At 41.5% G+C, this 17,912-nt stretch overlaps 1 protein-coding gene across 2 annotated transcripts in view; it reads right to left on the bottom strand.

Moving 5' to 3' along the window:
* The window catches only part of NBAS (NBAS subunit of NRZ tethering complex), a 365,227-nt gene that overhangs the window by 97,410 nt on the left and 249,905 nt on the right, over window positions 1-17,912 (bottom strand). For both annotated transcript variants that reach the window (XM_032652473.1, XM_032652472.1), the window contains 3 exons: window positions 17,317-17,427; window positions 7,119-7,369; window positions 5,580-5,914 (listed from right to left, as the gene is read on the bottom strand). In XM_032652473.1, coding sequence (XP_032508364.1) covers window positions 5,580-5,914; window positions 7,119-7,369; window positions 17,317-17,427 — 697 coding nt within the window. The remainder of the gene's footprint in view (window positions 1-5,579; window positions 5,915-7,118; window positions 7,370-17,316; window positions 17,428-17,912) is intronic.

Raw genomic sequence — 17,912 nt, forward strand, 5'->3', positions numbered from 1 at the left:
CCCTGCTTAGCTTGAGTAATATTAAAAAATAAATGTATTAGCTAAAAAATTATAAAAGGAAATCTGTAGAAGGAAAAAATATATTGCAAGTTCAGAAATTCAAAGGATGATATCATGATAGTACCACGTACACATTCCATTTACATTTTCAAATTCTTTCTGACACGTCCACATCTGGAAAGCTGATTAGAAGTTAAACTATTTTGAGAAACTGAAATTTTAAGACAACCTTTTATGCACTTACCAGACATATCTTCATTATTATTTAAATGACAAACATTCAGGAAGTTGAAATGCTCTTTCATGTGGGCGTCAAGGTTGGCTGCCGTTTTGGAAACAATACCCTATGACAGTGGTTCTCAAAGTGTGGTCCACAGACCACAAGAGTCCATGACTCTTTCAAGAGGTCTGCAAAGTCAAAATTGTTCACCTTTTTGACTTTTACCACTAAAACATTATTTACCTTTTTTCACGATGTTGACACTTATATGATGGTGAAAAAGCAATGGTGGATAAAACTGTGGGGACTTTTCACAATCAAGGGAGTGGCACCAAAATGTACTAAGTGTCACTGTGTTCTCCATCGGCATTTCACTTGAGAATGTTCTTGATGAAGGAGTAAAACTGATTGATTTTATTAAATCTCAACCACTGAGTGCATATCTAAGTGCATAGCTTAGATATCTGCATATCTAAGAACTGAGAGATACACGTGAAACATCTCACTGTGTACTGAAGCGTAGTAAGGAAAAAGCATTTGTGTGACTGTCTGAGTCATGAGTAGCTGAAGCAGCTGCTTTGGCACGCATTACCATTTGTGCTTGAAAGAACAACAGGTAGACAAACTATAGCTATTCAGACTCGAATATGCGGCAAACATTTTCTCCAATGTGAACAAAGTGAGCGTGTCACTTCCAGGAAATTAACTCACAGTATTTGTTGCCAGTGATACAACTGAAGCTTTCAAGCAAAAATTCGAGTTTTGGAAAACGTGTACCTACCACTGTGAGCTTGCCAACTTCCCAATACTTAAAAACTCACTGGATAAGATGGGCGTCCAGAATAACCCATGTGGCTTTGTGGATAGCGTATAATGCACTGTACCAACACCTGGATGATCTGTGTAACTGAGCGAGCCAACTTTCCAAACTCTGAACGCATTACATTCCAAATCATACATGGGCAGAAGATCCAATCAAAGTGCAATCCAAAACAACAGTTTTAATATAAGAGAGCACAGAAAGATCAAGGATAGGGTTTCTGACTCCACACTACACCTAGTCTTTAAGAATTTATCATCTGTTGAGTTTTACAGCAACATCAAAGAACACCCAAAATTACACCATAGGCTATTAAAGCGCTCCTCCCTTTTCTATACCTTGTACCTGTGTAAGGCTGAAAGCTCTTCGTTTTCTTCAGCCAGAACGACAAAAATTGAATACAGAAACAAACGCGAGAACCCAGCTGTGTTCTATTAAGCCAGACATGTGACTGTAAAATGATGTCACTTTCATTATTTTTTTCTTTTTAAAATGCTGTATTTCCATCTTCCATCAAGAGATGCTATTCATGTCAACCTATAAATGGATCTATATATGAATTAACCTATAAATGAATTAAACAAATATTTTTTTAATGTCTTGGTTTTAATTTCTAATATGCCAAATATCAACAGATATTACATAAACAAAAGCTTTTTAGGGTCCTCAACAATTTTTAAGAATATTAAGGCATCCAAAGATCGAAAGATTTAAGAATAGCCAACCTATGATAATAATTATTTGAACAACCACACTGAGGAGTGCCTGCTTTATACTATGCTGGATACTGGAGCATTTGAGAGAAAAGGCAACAGCCTTGCCCTCAAGGAATTTCTAATTTCACCGGGAGTGTAACTCTCAATTATAATAATTTTACTGTAAAGAAAAGAAACCCTTCATTTTAGGTTTCTTACAGGCTTTTTTTTTTTTTTTTTTTTTTTTTTTTTTTTTTTTTTTGCGGTACGCGGGCCTCTCACTGCTGTGGCCTCTCCCGTTGCGGAGCACAGGCTCCGGACGCGCAGGCTCAGTGGCCATGGCTCACGGGCCCAGCTGCTCCACGGCATGTGGGATCTTCCCGGACCGGGGCACGAACCCGTGTCCCCTGCATCGGCAGGCGGACTCTCAACCACTGCGCCACCAGAAAAGCCCTTAACTGGGGTTTTTAAAGAAGGATTTGGGCCAACTTAGTAGCATTTCCTAAGTAGGATGAGGATTTTCCACGTCCTTATTTTTGGATGTAGCTATACCAGCAATTGAAAGCGAGTGTTGAGTGTAAAACACGAAGGCTGGGGTTACATGCAAGCACCCCCTTATCTAACCACATCATGTCTGAACAAGGCAAACGGTGTTCTGACCTGCATTTCAGCTTTGTCGACCACTTTCCTAATTTCTAACTCACTACACGAAGGCTGGGGTTACATGCAAGCACCCCCTTATCTAACCACATCATGTCTGAACCAGGCAAACGGTGTTCTGACCTGCATTTCAGCTTTGTCGACCACTTTCCTAATTTCTAACTCACTAACTTGTTCTCTGCAAAAATGCTTCTAATGACTGAATCAGAAAAGCAATAGGAGAGCAACTCTGACCTGACTCAACTGAAACGCAACCATTCAGAATTGGAGCCAATGCACTTTAAACACGTGTATTCTTTTCCCTTCTGCATATGCATCACCTCGAACGTCGTGCAAATTCACTCTTGGCCTACATGACATAATGATGCTTTGTGAACATTCTCCCCATGATTTCTACACATTCTGCTATGAAGGCGAAGCACCTCCTCTGGCTTATTTCATTATGGGATGGGCACTAAGTTCAGCTTTGGGACATTCCTCTCTGAATTGATTGCTTACTGTTCTCGTTAGGCTCTCTGGACGTTCACCAGTTCTTGCCAAACGTTTGGCTCTGAATTAAATGTGGGTAAACGTTTCAAAACTGCACACTATATATGAGTAGTATACACTTATTTTACATTTTTAACACCATGTACAAGCTGTGGCAACATCTGGTGTTTTGCAAACTTGGCCACGTCCAGATGCATTTCCTTTTCCAAATGTGTCCTCTGACATATGAGGGTTGTATTTCAATATGAATTTTACACTCTCTTTCTCTCTCTCTCTAGGATAGCACTGTGTGATTTCAAACATTCATTGTATCTAAACTTTATACTTTCCCTCTCTGAATGGAAAATTTAAAGCTTGCCAATTAATAAAATGAGAACAAATATAAAGCTAGACTAAAGATATCAAATTAATTTATCTCTCTCACTTTTCTATACCTTATTTGACTTAGTAGAAAACCACCTCTTAACATAGTTTACAGTAAAAGAATATCTTGCTGAGAATTACACCATCTGAGCTAAGACAAAGCAACGCCACAATTAACTGACTCAATCCCTACTGGGTCAGCTATGCATCTTTTCCTCAGGAAAAAATGCACATATGTCCACAAACAACTGTGTCATACATTTTCTCGTGGTTGGAGGGCATCTTAAAGATATACAATTAAGAAACTAAGGTGATGAGAATGTGCTGTAACTTAAAATCATCTGACTTAAAACATCATAAATACCAACTAAAACTGAGTAGACTCTACATCCAACTCCTAAGTTTGTTTAATCAGGAGTAAGTAATTGCTGTTGGGAAGTCTAGGCTGTCTGTCCACCCCATACCGTGCTCACAATTAGCACGTGGCCCTGGCTTTGTCTCTGCCCTCATATAAAATATGTAAAACCTCCTTCACCCTGGGCCCCTCCATCTTCCTGGCCAGTCAGGTTGTTTGTCAAGCTCCTTCAGCCGTTTCATAGGTCCCAGCTCTGGAGCCATTTCCTTGGATTTCAACTCCCCACTTGGTTCAGCCCCTTCCCTCCAGTATGTACTTGTGGCACTGCTAGTACTTACTTGGACTCAAACCTCTTCTCATCCTTGGAGAGTCACCCAGTATTTGCTGGACTCTTGTCTTTCCCCAGACATTGTGAGGTTCCTGCCGGGCTTTCCTCATTTAGATTCAGCCCTGCTCTGGAAACATCCCGAGACAGGGTGCTCTGCTTGGACCGAAAATGCTTGGGGCTCTCTGGCCCCACTGTTCTCCCACAGTCCCTACAAAGGCTCCAGGTCCCTTGACTCTAGCTGTTTGTTTCTATGACTTCTTAGAAATAGTACCATTCAGTGGTTAAGAGCAAAGACCCTGGAATAAGCCTCCTTGAGTTCAAATTGTGGCTCTCTATTACCAAATTAACTTTGTTGAACCTCTGTTTCCTCACCTATTAAAAGTAGGATAATACTATCATCTATTTCAAGATTCCTCAGTCACTGCCTCTGCCTGAAGAAGACAGAAGTTAACACGAGATTCCTGAGGCGAAACCACGTAGCTGGTTAAGTGGCAGGTTCAAACTTCAAAGCCATGTGACTCTAAACCCGTGCTCTTTTCAAATATATCACGCTACATCCCTTTACAATCGTCCTTACTTTTTTCCTTAAAAACAACAAAAATGATTATCTCCTCTTTATAGCAGTGGCTGTAAAATTTAAAACCAAGTTATTAACTAAATTCATTGAGTTACAATAATAAGGAAATGAAGTCATTGGTTATCCACGACTATTAATCTAGCAAGTTAGTTAAAACTAGCATTCCCCACAGATGTTTGAACATCTACCTGGGCCAACCTCCAGATGAGTGACTTGGATTCTTAGCCTCTACACTCAATTTTCATGATAATAATAGCTATAATAAAAATTCATGGGATAGGGTCCTGGGCAGACTTGCCAACTTGGGGGAAAGAGAAGGCAGCAGCAAAGGTAGGGAAGAGAAAATGAAAGGAAGTTCCAAACGCAATGCAGTTCAGCAGCTGAGACCAGCAGCTGGGAGATTTTCTAGGAGAGATAATGCCCCGTGTCCAAGCAATGAGAAATTCACATTTGTTGAATAGTGGCGTCTGGGTGAGAGGGCAAGAAGGGGAGGAGAATAACCCACATTATCTATTTTGTGTGAAACTCTACAATGTTAAAGGATCGAGAGGAGAAGTTAGAGTCCAATTAAAGGGCTCAGGCCTGGGCATGGAGCGGACATTGGAAATTGCCACACAGACTCACATGGGTAATTCTACCACCAAGTCATGTACTACGTAGCATTCACGCGAAACTGTTTTAAGACCTGGACTTAATTGTCGCTAAGTTGGTAGGCTGGCTCTGAGTGCAAGTAATGTGGGCTTGGCACTGGAGGTTCTTTCCACTTGTCAATTGGAAAGAACAGGATGGAATATTTACTATAAAATGCCATATTATGAGAACTATAACATGAACAAAATGCACATGCAAATTAGAACAGTTAAGCCTGATTTATATTGCCTGCACAACTGTGATAGAGGAAAATGATCTCCCAATTAAAATACCTCATGCTTAACAAAGAACAAAACTGCCAAACATGTAAGTAGTCCCTATTTCAAGAAAGCAAATAAAAACAAAATCGACAGAATGTAAGAGCAATTTTCATTTCTTCTAAAGCGGCCAATCTACTTTAAACTCTTATCTTTTTGGTTACCTTGGTCACAGCTTTTGGAGAAAAGGTCACTGAATCCACCACAGTGATGAGGTCACCTGGGAGGAGACGATCAAAGTACTTCATGCAGGCGTCAAAGGTGCACAGCCACTCGGGGGAGGATGCCGGGACTTGTTTAATGAGGTGAGGGTCTCCAGTCCAGAACAACTTCTGTAACCAGATGGTGTACAGAGAGCTTGGGGAAAGCATGCGCCCATCCTTTTCAGGGATTTTGGGAACAAGTTTGGAAATGGATAAGATATTCTGACTTGAAAGGACTGGCTCCAACACCTCAAGAGGATTCATGTTTTCATCTGTCAGCTTTTTGTAATTAAGACCTATCGGAAAGAAAAGGGGAAAAAAGAGAGTAGTTCATTCCCAGATAACCATACAGGAGCTTTCAAATACACACACAGCCCCTCTGCGTGGCTGAATGAAAACATTTAGTTACAGCACAGCTTCATTTGTCAATGAGATTCATCAGAAGATCTGAGTTCCAAGCCCTGCCTGCAACTTAACCAACTGTGCGACCCTGAACAGGTCACTCAACTGCTGTGAGCGCCAGTGTCCTCATTTGTATCCTGGAGATGGCAATATCTCTTCGCTTCTTCAGTCCCCCCGTGGCACCTATGTCTTCTATCAGTGCTCTCACCAAACTGCACTGTATTCGTTATTCATCTAGTACCTCATCAACTACCTGAAGGCAGGGACTGAATCTTACTCCCCTTCCTCTGTGTCTAGTCCAGGGTCTAATTCAGCTACTCAGTAAACCACTGATAGACTGAAGTAAATACTCACAGTTGTTATGAATAGCAGATGAATGCAGCTTTGCAAGTGCCTTGTAAATTGTAAAGTATCATACAGATTTGAGAGGTATTAACACGGTTAATTTCTTAGTTATGAGCTACAGACACCATTCTAAAGACTTCCACAGGGCTTCCCTGGTGGCGCAGTGGTTGGGATGCCGGGGATGCGGGTTCGTGCCCGGTCCGGGAGGATCCCGCATGCCGCGGAGCGGCTGGGCCCGTGAGCCATGGCCGCTGAGCCTGCGCGTCTGGAGCCTGTGCTCCGCAACGGGAGAGCCCACAACATTGAGAGGCCCGCGTACCGCCAAAAAAAAAATTCCACAATTTATCAAAGATTCAAAGGCTCTTATTTTAAGGGTTCCATACATACTTTAAACATGTAGGTCCACTTAAGTGAAATTCTGCCAAATTGCCTATTGGGAAGTGTCTCAGCCTTGTCATTTATGTAGATAAAATATAACCAGTGGAAGCAGGGAAAACACCTTTGGTGTACTAGTCAGAAACTTTGGATTTTAGTACCAGGTCTGCGTTAAGTCACTGTGTGACTTAAGTTTCTCCAGTATTTAATTCCCTCAACAGTAAGTAAAGGAGTTGGAGACAGAATAAAGTCTATTAGCATAAAAATACTGTGGTTTCACAGTTATGCCAGCCACAATGCAGGAACAGGACTGTATATAGAAAATTGCCCTAGATTAAATTTAAAGAATGAGTTCAAGCAGGAAAATGATTAACTTACCTGATGCAACTACCTTAAATTTCTTTAGCAGCCGAATGTGGGTTTCTGGTTTAATGGTGTATTTCCCCAAATCTGCACAGCCACAGCTTTCCAGCAGAGTGAAATAATACAGCAGTCTTTCATGATCAAAGCCATCAATCGTGGGATAAATATACTTGACCATGTGCTTGTGAAAGGCTTCGGGACTGGTCTTCAACGTCTCAAAGAGATGAAGGGACTGGGCTCGATTTTCAATTTCTACTGTGGACAAACTGAAATTAAGAGACAAAGAAAGTATGTTAAGATTGGTAAGATTTGGTTCCTTTATTAAACAACATGTTTTTTGTTTGTTTGGAAACCTAGGAAGAAAGGCTACTTCTTACAAATCCCTTCTTGCTGCCTAATCAAAGACAGGAAACCACCAGTGTGTGCAGCTAGTTTATATAAAGGGAAACAAACGTGTTTCAAATGGTACTATATGGTTTTCACGTTGTCTCATGCGGGTCTACAGTACCCTGTAGTTCTCTACAGAGAACTGCCCAGTGCTTACTAGCTAGGAAATGAACCCAGATCTGTCACCTTCTACTATGCATTATTTATTCATATCACAAGAAAAATTTAAAACCTGAGCTTCCTTATAGAAATGTAAACAAATTTATTACTTCAGGAATTTAGGAAATAGAGAAGTGAAGAAACAACCCCAACTTTTAGGCATAAATTTTATATCAGAGGCTTGAACTGACAGTAGACATAACCTTGCTACTGTGTTCAAACAGAATTAAAATAGAAAAGAAGAGATACCTGCACTTTCACTTGAATTATCTGTAGTAACGAATGCCACTTGAATAAAGCACACATCAATATTTTCATCCTGACTTAGCTGTCTTTATAATGTTATTTTTTTTAAAGTCATTTAAGGTTAAACTCTTGAAAAAAAAATTTAAGGACTTCTGCTTGGTTGATCAGTTTGTGTTTTTTGGGTGACGGGGAGGGCTTAATTTTGGTCTCATGCTTCTCCCTGGACAGAGCACAGTGCCTCCTGCCCAGCATAATCCCAATGCCCCACACGGGATGAGTTTCAAGCTTTCTAACCGTAAGAGGCCTTCAAGCAGCCTTTGGCACCAACAGAAACTCCCAGCTTCCAGGGTTCGTAGAGTAGCAATGAAAGTACCTAGGAGCAGGAAGTGAGACCTCTGACAGGATCAAAGTTAGGCTTCATATCATTTAAAAGCAACTCTTCTGAAATACGATACCCTGTTTACTGGAATTCCCCCTAAGTGCCAAGACATGTTTTTCTTTTACGTAAAGTTAATACACAATATACTTTAAAATTTGTATCAGGATGTGATACTTGGGATAACAGCAGTGATTTGTAAAGTCAAAACATCAAGCAATTCAAAAATGCTCTTTTAACTTTCACTTCAAGAGAAACCCTATTTTTCTATTAAGACACGGTTTAAACATTTACAAAAATATCCCTATCTATAAAAATGTCCCAGAGTATCCGTCTATTCATAGCATGCTTTATTTATTACTTGGCCTGTCTCCCTCACTAGACCATGTACCACTTGATGGCAAAGATGATACCACATCTTCTTCAGCTTTAGCTTCTCAGTACCAAGCACCAGTGTGTGGTACAAAGGAAACACTCGACACGTGCCTTATGAATGCCAAATAGACGGGAGAATGAACCAAAACTTAGGTGTCCTCTACGGACAAGGCCCTGTGCTCAGCACTGGGGAGGGTATAGAGTTGCAACACAGTTGCAACTCATCCAGCAGTTGCATTATACATACTTAAAAAACACTGCAGAATAATGGTGTGGGCTGACAAAGGACATGCAATTATATTCCAGTTACGAGTGGGGTCACTAAAGCTGTCATTTCAGAGGAGGCAGGTATCGATGACACCAGAAGGCTTATTGAGAGAAGTACTTGAGCTTGGTATTGTAGAAAGGAATGAAGCAGAAATAATATGAACAAAAGTATTAAGACAAGAAAGCACAAGGCCTGTACAGGAAATAGCGAGTATAAATGGACGGCTATTTCAAAACTCTTCGGATACTATCACTATTCAAAGAACGCAAGGTCACCCCTGAAAGACACAGGCAGACCTTGTTTTATATGGTGCTTTGCTTTATTGCGCTTCACAGACATTGCATTTTTTTTTACAAATGGAAGGTTGGTGGCACCCCTGGGTCAAGCAAGTCCATTGGTGCCGTTTTTTCCGACAGAGTTTGTTCACTTCGTGTCTCTGTGTCACGTTTTGGTAATTCTCGCAATATTTCAAACTTTTTCGTTATTATATATCTGTCATGGTGATCTGTGATCTTTGGTGTTCCTATTGTAACTGGGCATTGTTTTAGCAATAAGGTAACTTTTTTTTTTTTAAATAAATTTATTTATTTTTGGCTGCTCTGGGTCTTCATTGCTGCACGCAGACTTTCTCTAGTTGTGGTGAGCGGGGGCTACTCCGCTCTGGTGCGCAGGCTTCTCACTGTGGTGGCTTCTCTTGTTGTGGAGCACAGACTGTAGGCACGTGGGCTGCAGTAGCTGCAGCACGCGAGCTCAGTAGTTGCAGCATGTGGGCCCAAGAGTGCACGGGCTTTAGTAGTGTGGCTCGCGGGCTCTAGAGTGCAGGCTCAGTAGTTGTGGCGCACGGGCTTAGTTGCTCCGTGGCATCTTCCCAGACCAGGGATCGAACCCACGTCCCCTGCATTGGCAGGCGGATTCTCAACCACTGCGCCACCAGGGAAGTCCCTAAGGTATCTTTTAATTAAGGTCTGCACATGTTTTTTAGACATATTTTCCACACTTAATAGACTATAGTATAGTGTAAATGTAACTTTTATATGCACTGGGAAACAAAAACATTCATGTACCAGCGTTATTGTGATATTGGCTTTATTGCAGTGGTCTGTAACCAAACCTGCGATTTCTCCCGTACTGTACACCCAGTGGTATATGAAAGTCACAGAATTCCTGATGTTCCTTCATAATTTGCAAAGTGAAGTCTGAAAACAACGCAGTGAAGAAGGAAATAAGAAACTGTGTCATCCCATTAAGATGATTCACGCTGACAAAGACTTGCAATCAGAGCGACATGCCCGATGGAAGAGGAAAGAAACCCTGCACTTATTCCATGGATTACTGTGGCAGGCAAGTGAGAGACTGTCATCAGAGAGGTTAAGTGACGCCTAAGACCAAACGTCCAGATCTGTCTGGACTCCGCATGGCTGGGGCTGCTCACCTAGTCACAAAGCGGCCGTCAACCAATGGTGCTTAAGCGCCCTCACTAACAACCATTTCAAAACCAGGATTCTTTCTGTGACAGACATTAGCTCTCTCTCGGGGGCAGTCATCTAAAAGAGTTCTCCTGTCACACTTCACTGCTATCCCCTGGCAAGCAGCGTATCTGAGACTCATCTACAAAATGGACAATGGCTAAACCATAACAGCTTTAGTCCATCTGTGTTCGACTAGATTCTGAATACAGTCTCTCTCAGTCGACGTTACTTTCCCCCCTCGCCCACCCACCTATTCTTCTATGCCTGCAGTTTACTTTGCCTGATGTGCAATTTTCCCTAATTATCTTGTCAAGAGAGATACTGGAATACTTTTACTGACACGTGATAAACACGAAAACCTCCCTCTTCAGTAAATTACAAGGTACTAAGATCTTCCATAGATGCCAGTAATTGATAACCCATTTTAAGAGTTCCCATCGAAAGATGCTGTTATCTTCCTTTTGGAACAAGAAATGAAATTTCTGCTTAGAAAACAATTCCAAAGAACCCACATTCAAGAGAGTAGGAAGAAATACAAGGAAACTACGGTGGAACTTTCACTGATTAAATCAGTAGTTACCCTTAAAAACTGTTTAAGTGGTTTTTCTAAGCTTTAGCTATAAGGCAACTAATATATATATATATATATATATATATATATATATATATGTATATAAATATATATACACACACATATATAAATATATATATACACACATATATAAGTATATATATGGTGCAAATTTAACTTTCAGAGATTAACTACAAGAAGAAAATTAGCATTAGTTGTACTAAAGGCACAAGGAATAAGTTATTAGCACTAATCCCATGATTAAGGGATTCTATAACGGCTTCGAGTTGTCAATCAGCCGAAACTGTGATTCAAGAACAGCATGAACTGAAAGGACTTATATTCATGGGGGGAAACACATTTATTGAAATGCATTTTACTTTACTCAATCTGAGACTGAGTGATAATACTGATACAATTCCATGAGTTGACTGAAGAGGAGAGAAGAAGGCGAGAGGGAGAGAGCTCCTGGGAAAGGCTGGAGCGAGCAAAGGGATGGGGTCCACTGGTCCACACGGTTCAGATGCAGAACTTCTAAGCATTTCCCCCAAAGACTAACCCTAAAAGTGTGAAGATACAGAAATCCACATGAATGACCATGACCATGGGTGAATAGGCCTCCACCACTGATTCCTATGGGAAGACACAATTCTACCCTCTAAATCACAACTACTCCGACCTGAGGGAAACAGTCCAAGATATTTGCCACACAAACGCCTCAGAATGAACGTGATGTGGCAGCCCTGACCTGCAGTGCTGCCTGACAGCTGAATACGTGGTTATGCTGGGGAAACGTGGTAAAAAATAATCATGGCCTTTTCCAGTTTTTCCAACATTTTAGCCAAGTGTCTTTGCAAACCAAACAATGAACTTTAACTTTGCAAGGTCACCTACACAGTTGATGAGAGAATCAATAATGAGTACCTTGGAGTCTGTTTCTTGTCACCCTAGTACTTGGTGAGTTCCTTTGTGGAACGTTTTCTGTGGACAGAGTGGTGATGTGGAAAGAAGCCCATGTGAATAGGCTTCCTCCATAAGGACAGCTCGGACCCCTTAAGCCTTTTCATTTCTCATAAAATGTCAATTCCGACTGGTTTATGTAGTCTCATGTTATCACCTCTCTAACAAAAAGATATTTTCAAAGACACCATAGCACAGAAACAGCAACAGGCATCATTTACTGAACACATCTTATACGTTAAGTACTATGTCATCTCATTTAATTCTCACAAAGCATGTATATTATAACTGATAGCACACTGTCCTGAAAAATAATTGTTAAAAAATCAGATTTGCAATGCTAGGCTGATAGCAGTCAGAGGGTGAGTTCAGTAAATCTGGTCTGTTTCCAGAATTAACAATAGCAACTACTTTTTTTTTCCTTTGAGCATCTAATACATGTCAGGCATTTTGTATAAATCTCTCAAATCTCAGAGCAATTCTGCAAAATGGAATAAGAACACTCAGTTTGCAGAGGAGGAAACTTAGGAACAGAGGGATGAAACAACTTGCCCGCCACGTACACACTAGAAGGAGGTCACACGATTTAAACCCAGACCTGCAGGATCCAAAGACTGTGCACTTTCCACAAGACGAAAACAGGCCCCAAAATGCATCTTTTTGCTTATTACATTTTGTGCCAGCGTCAGGAATTTTTTCCTATCTGGGGGAAAAGTGGCCTTAAAAATCACAACACGGAAAGGAAGGTTGCAGATACATGGAAACAATTGCTTCCATTTTGGTGATGGTACTAATTAGTTCTTCCATTTTTAGGACTGGAAGATTTCTTCTTATGTACAATGCAAATCACAGTCTCGGTCATGATCAGGATCATGGTCCTTTAGGCCAAAGAAAGAGCAAAATTTTATGTATGGCTCAATTTAAAAAAATAAGTAAGACCTATGACCTGACTTTCTACATTCAACCTTCCTACTCTAAATGGATTTTTCCTGGTTTGAATTTTCACTTATCTTCTTTTTCAATGTTATAACATACTTTTAAGAAGCTAAGTTGCCTTAAATCCCCTCTCTACACACCAACTATTCTCAAACTCCTCAACTAAGTCAAGAAGAGAAGGCCAGAACTGAGAATTCTTCACCATGTGACAATCTGGACACACACCTGCCTATGAGCGACAGCAACCCTCAGGCAGAGATTCTGTGTCATTTGTTTCAGCGCAGGAAAAGGCAGATGCATTATAGCTCATTCACCTCCCCACAGCTACAGTGTGCTCTTGCCCATCCTTACACTTGAGACCAAAAGAATCCTACCAGGGAATGTGAAACTGACTGTGCAAAACAGCACAGCACAGAGCCCCTTCCCAGGGCCCCGAAAGAGGCAGCACTGATCTAACCAGCAGGGATGAAGAGGCGTCACGATCTCTGCCACCCAAGCAAAATCACTTGGATAACTAATCCCCTGGGTGATGGAAAAAGTACCTACTGGAGTGAAATGAAAATGTAGGATGTATGGCCTTCAGGTCTGCAGTTTAAATAAGAAGGAACAGACGGAGTGTTATCAAGGCTGACAGTGAGAGGCACTACTGGCCCTTATGTAAGCCTTTGCTCACTAGGCCCCACGCGCTCCAGCCACAAAGGCGTTCCTGTAGTTACTCAAAAAGGCCAGGAACGTCCCTGTCCCAGAAATGCCTGAAATGCAATCCCTCTGCTTGAAATGCCTTTTCTTCCATTCTCCAATAGCGAGCTCTTTTTACGTCCGAGAGAGGCCTTTCCCATCTGCTCCCTGTGCATTTCCTTTATGGTACTTATTATGACCAGCAATTTATTTTTTAGTTGTTTTTAACTGTGTGTGTGTGTGATGGGGGTCTCCCCAATTAGAATATAAGCTCTATAAAGGTAAGGATGTGTCTGTCTTGTTCAGCATTTAAACCTATGCTTGGAACACAAAGGTACTAGGAAAAAGATAATAATAATATTTAATGAATAAACAAATGTGGTCCTATTCTGTCAGCTAGAAACATCCTCTGCCATTTCAAAATGACCCCATATTCAAAACTTACAGACACACATGGAGTCAGCAGGACTGGTAAGAACAATAACAGGAATAATCTCGACAGCATTAAAGAGCGCCCGGCTATATGCTTTCCACGGATTCTCTCTAGTCTCTACAACCATACCAGGTGGGGATGGTGGTCCCCTTAACTGAGAAAACAGTGACCCCAGAGGATTAAGAGACGTGCCCAGGTACACAGTTGGGGGTATGGGCAGCAGAGCTGGATCTTGAAATGTGGCCTGACTCCAAAACCCATGCCCTCACTGGTAGTTAATGTTATCTGTAAGATGCACCAAAGCGTCTAGAGCAGCCTAGAGGTGAAGATGGCTGTGAAGGCTGCAGTGAGTGAGAAATCAGCCCTGAGTTCAGGGAGCTGAACACGCCCTGGGAGAACCAGTGTCCGCCAGAGGGAGCCGACTCCAGGTGTACACAGCCGCTCAAAGCCATCACTGATGTTGAAAACTACCAAGAAAAAGAAAGAAAATGAGGAAGAATAAGGGGAAAAAGGAGACCGGGAACTCCAGTTTGGGTGTTTACGACAATTATCTCTTTCTTACCGGAGTGAAATTCCAGGAATAAACTACCATTAATTATGGATCATGTGTCAGGTACTGTAGGTTTGATATTTCACCAGGAAGTCATTTAATTTTTATGACACCTCACTTAGAGTAAAGGAAAATGAGTTTCAGAGAATTGAATTCTCTTGTGCAGGGACACACAGCTGGAGAGACACAGGATTTGCTCTAGGTTTCTTGATTGGAAGGCTTCTGCTCTATTGTACAATGCTGCCTCACCCGACCTGTGTGTCTGCTTATCTGTACATTCGGTGAGACGAGGAAATACCTCCAAATTCAACCAAGAGGAAGAAGAATGTAAAATTATAGAAAAAAAATCAACTTCAGGGGGGAAGATGGCTTTTATAACGGAACAGTAATAAAAAACCCTAAGGTACAGAACATTATTTTTCTTGCAGCTCTGACCTATTAACTTCCCATTGGCACTGGCTCAACAAGTAAATATTGGGCAATTTCTATTGTACTAACAAGGCTGATCTTTAATACTTGTGTTACTAAGCTGAACTGAATTGTAAGGCAAACACCAGGCTTTTAAGTAAAGACCATGAAGCAACAAACCACTTGCTAAATCAATATTAGGTGTTTTGTCACTCACAAGTAATGACAAAACAGGAGGCAATGATTTCCTGCTTTTGTAATTTCCGTGCGTTTGTATAGTCACACCACTATCAGGTATAATGATCTGCTGGGAACAGTCTTGCACGTTACTAGACTGCCTGATAATTTATAATATATTCAGAGACCAGTGGAGCATCCTGTCTGTACAGACATGGCCACCTTTCACGTCACATTCAACGAAAGGAAAAAGATAGTTAATAAAGTGCCACGATTTTTTTACGCTAATGTGCGTATAAGAAACATTTATTTGAACATATTTCTATGCCTCAAAAATGGTGAAGTCAGTACAATATTTATCATAGATAGCACTATTACCCATGTAGCAATTTCATAAATACTAAAACATAGAGGGTACAATTTCAAAGATATTAGTAAAAATTAAAGATGATGAGTTATAAGCAGGTCCTGACCATTCAATACTACCCCCACTTCTTGAAACTATTCCTTCCCATGGCTTGCCTAGAACAAGAGCCCTTCCTCTCGACTGCTCTTTTTGTCCCTTTTGCTAGCAGCTCTTCGTCTATCACTAATTGTGGAAGGTCCCCGAGGTCTGTCGTAAGTCTTTCTCCTTTTCTCATTCTATGTTCATCACCCAAAGCACACCCACAACATAGCTTATTTATCATCTATGTGCACATGGCTCCCAAATTAGCATCCCCAGCTCCACCTTCTCTTTTGAATTCCAGATCTATAAGATGCACTGTCTACTTGACCTTTCCTCTTGGGAATTTCAATGTGTATAACTTTTCCGTTCCTTTGCCTTTTCCTCACCCTCCCCTGAAATACCTTGTGTCCTTAACTAGTGTTTTCTGTCTCAAATGATGTCACTGTCCAAGAGGCAGACCAAGTAAAATCCTGGAGATAATTCTTGACTCTTCTCCTTTCACTCACCTTCATAGCTAGTTTATTCTTATTAATCAATTTATTTATTACCATGTATGTCACCTTCCAGGTTATCTCTGAAACCTATTCTCACCTCTCCTGTACTTTCAAAGCCCTCCTCCAGGCTATGGTCACCTGTCCTGCAGTCTACTACTACCATAGCTCCCAAACTGGTCCATATATGTCTATGCTGGCCTCCCTAAAATCTTTCCTCAACATTGTCGCCATAGTGGTCTTATCAAAATGCAAATCTGATCATATTACCTCCCTCTCTTTTACCAGAATCTTTAAATACCTTCCTATCACTCTTAGGAAAGAGCCCACAGCCCTGGATAGGGCTTGTACGGTCTGGCTGCAAGGTCTGGTTTCCAGGTTCTCAGCAGCCCCATAACACCCCGTGCTCCACTGACTCTCAGGGCATCACCATACTACCCACCTGTTAGGCTCAAAGACATCATGTTCCATCCTGTCGAAGGGCTTTTGCACTCAACTGTTTTGCCTCCCTAGAAAATGCTTCCCATCTCCTTGTAGTGTACTTAATTTTGAGTCACTATTTAGGTCTCAGCTCAAGAGTTATTTCTTTAGGAAAGCCTTCCCTAACTATGCCAAATCCCCTATTTGGGCTCTCTTACACAGTGCCTGTAACAGTTTTAATTTCACATTTGCTTATGCCATTATTCAATTATAATCTGTCTCCCACCGTAGACTATGAGTTCCAAAACAGCTGAAATGTACTGACTATTGTAACCCTAGCACCTAACACTGTTCCTAGTACACAAGAGATTGTCAATAAATATCTTCAAATAAATGAATGAATTAAAATCTCAAACTCAGGACTATTATTACTGAAAAACACAAACTAAGACTACAGTTAGCATATTGGTATGTCAGAGACATATGAAGAGAGACTATACAAAGACACTGGTCTACTACAGCTCAAAAGGAAAAGTGAAATTGAACAGTATGACTTCAAGATTCCTTTAAAATACACTCTGAAAAGAAAGACACGGAAATAAACTTGCATAAGAGTTGTGTGCATGGGCTTCCCTGGTGGCGCAGTGGTTGAGAGCCCGCCTGCAGATGCAGGGGACACGGGTTTGTGTCCTGGTCCGGGAAGATCCCACATGCCGCGGAGCGGCTGGGCCCGTGAGCCATGGTCGCTGAGCCTGCGCGTCCGGAGCCTGTGCTCCGCAACAGGAGAGGCCACAGCAGTGAGAGGCCCGCGTACCGCAAAAAAAAAAAAAAAAAAAAAAAAAAAAAAATTTTTTTGCATACCCACTGTCGGTGAACAGGAACTCCAAATGGGTCATGAAAACTTCCCAACAGGAGACACTGTAGCGCTGGGCCAGAGAAAGAGCAATGCTGTAGACGTTCTCCTCAAGCGTCCTTCACCAACGTCCATCAGCCAGAGGGAAGGGGGAGGAGAGAAACACATGACCTTAATCAGCAAAGAAGACGCTCGTTAGGACCGCTCTCCAGCTGACAGGGGTGCAGCCAGCACAGTCCTTAATAAGACATTTCACAGTAAGTCAGGAAAAGTACACGGAAGGAATTTTAATGCTGTTTTTATCTCTGTGGTGCATTGCAATTGACCGAGGAATTGTCTAGATCAGTGGACCTCAACTGAGGGTGATTCTGTCCCCCAGGGGACATTTGACAGTGTCTGGAGACATATTTGATTGTCACAGTGGGTGAGGAAAAGGAGACAGCTGCTGGCATCTAGCAGGTTAGAGGTCAGCGAGGCTGCCGACCATCCTACAATGCTCAGAACAGCCTTCCCAAAACAAAGAATGACCCAGTCCAAAATGTACTGAGATCAAAAAATTCTGATCTAGATACCAGAGTTTACAGTCAAAAAGCAGTAGAAAGGA

The sequence above is a fragment of the Phocoena sinus genome, chromosome 13, assembly GCF_008692025.1.
Source record: "Phocoena sinus isolate mPhoSin1 chromosome 13, mPhoSin1.pri, whole genome shotgun sequence".
Classification (NCBI taxonomy): Eukaryota; Metazoa; Chordata; class Mammalia; order Artiodactyla; family Phocoenidae; genus Phocoena; species Phocoena sinus.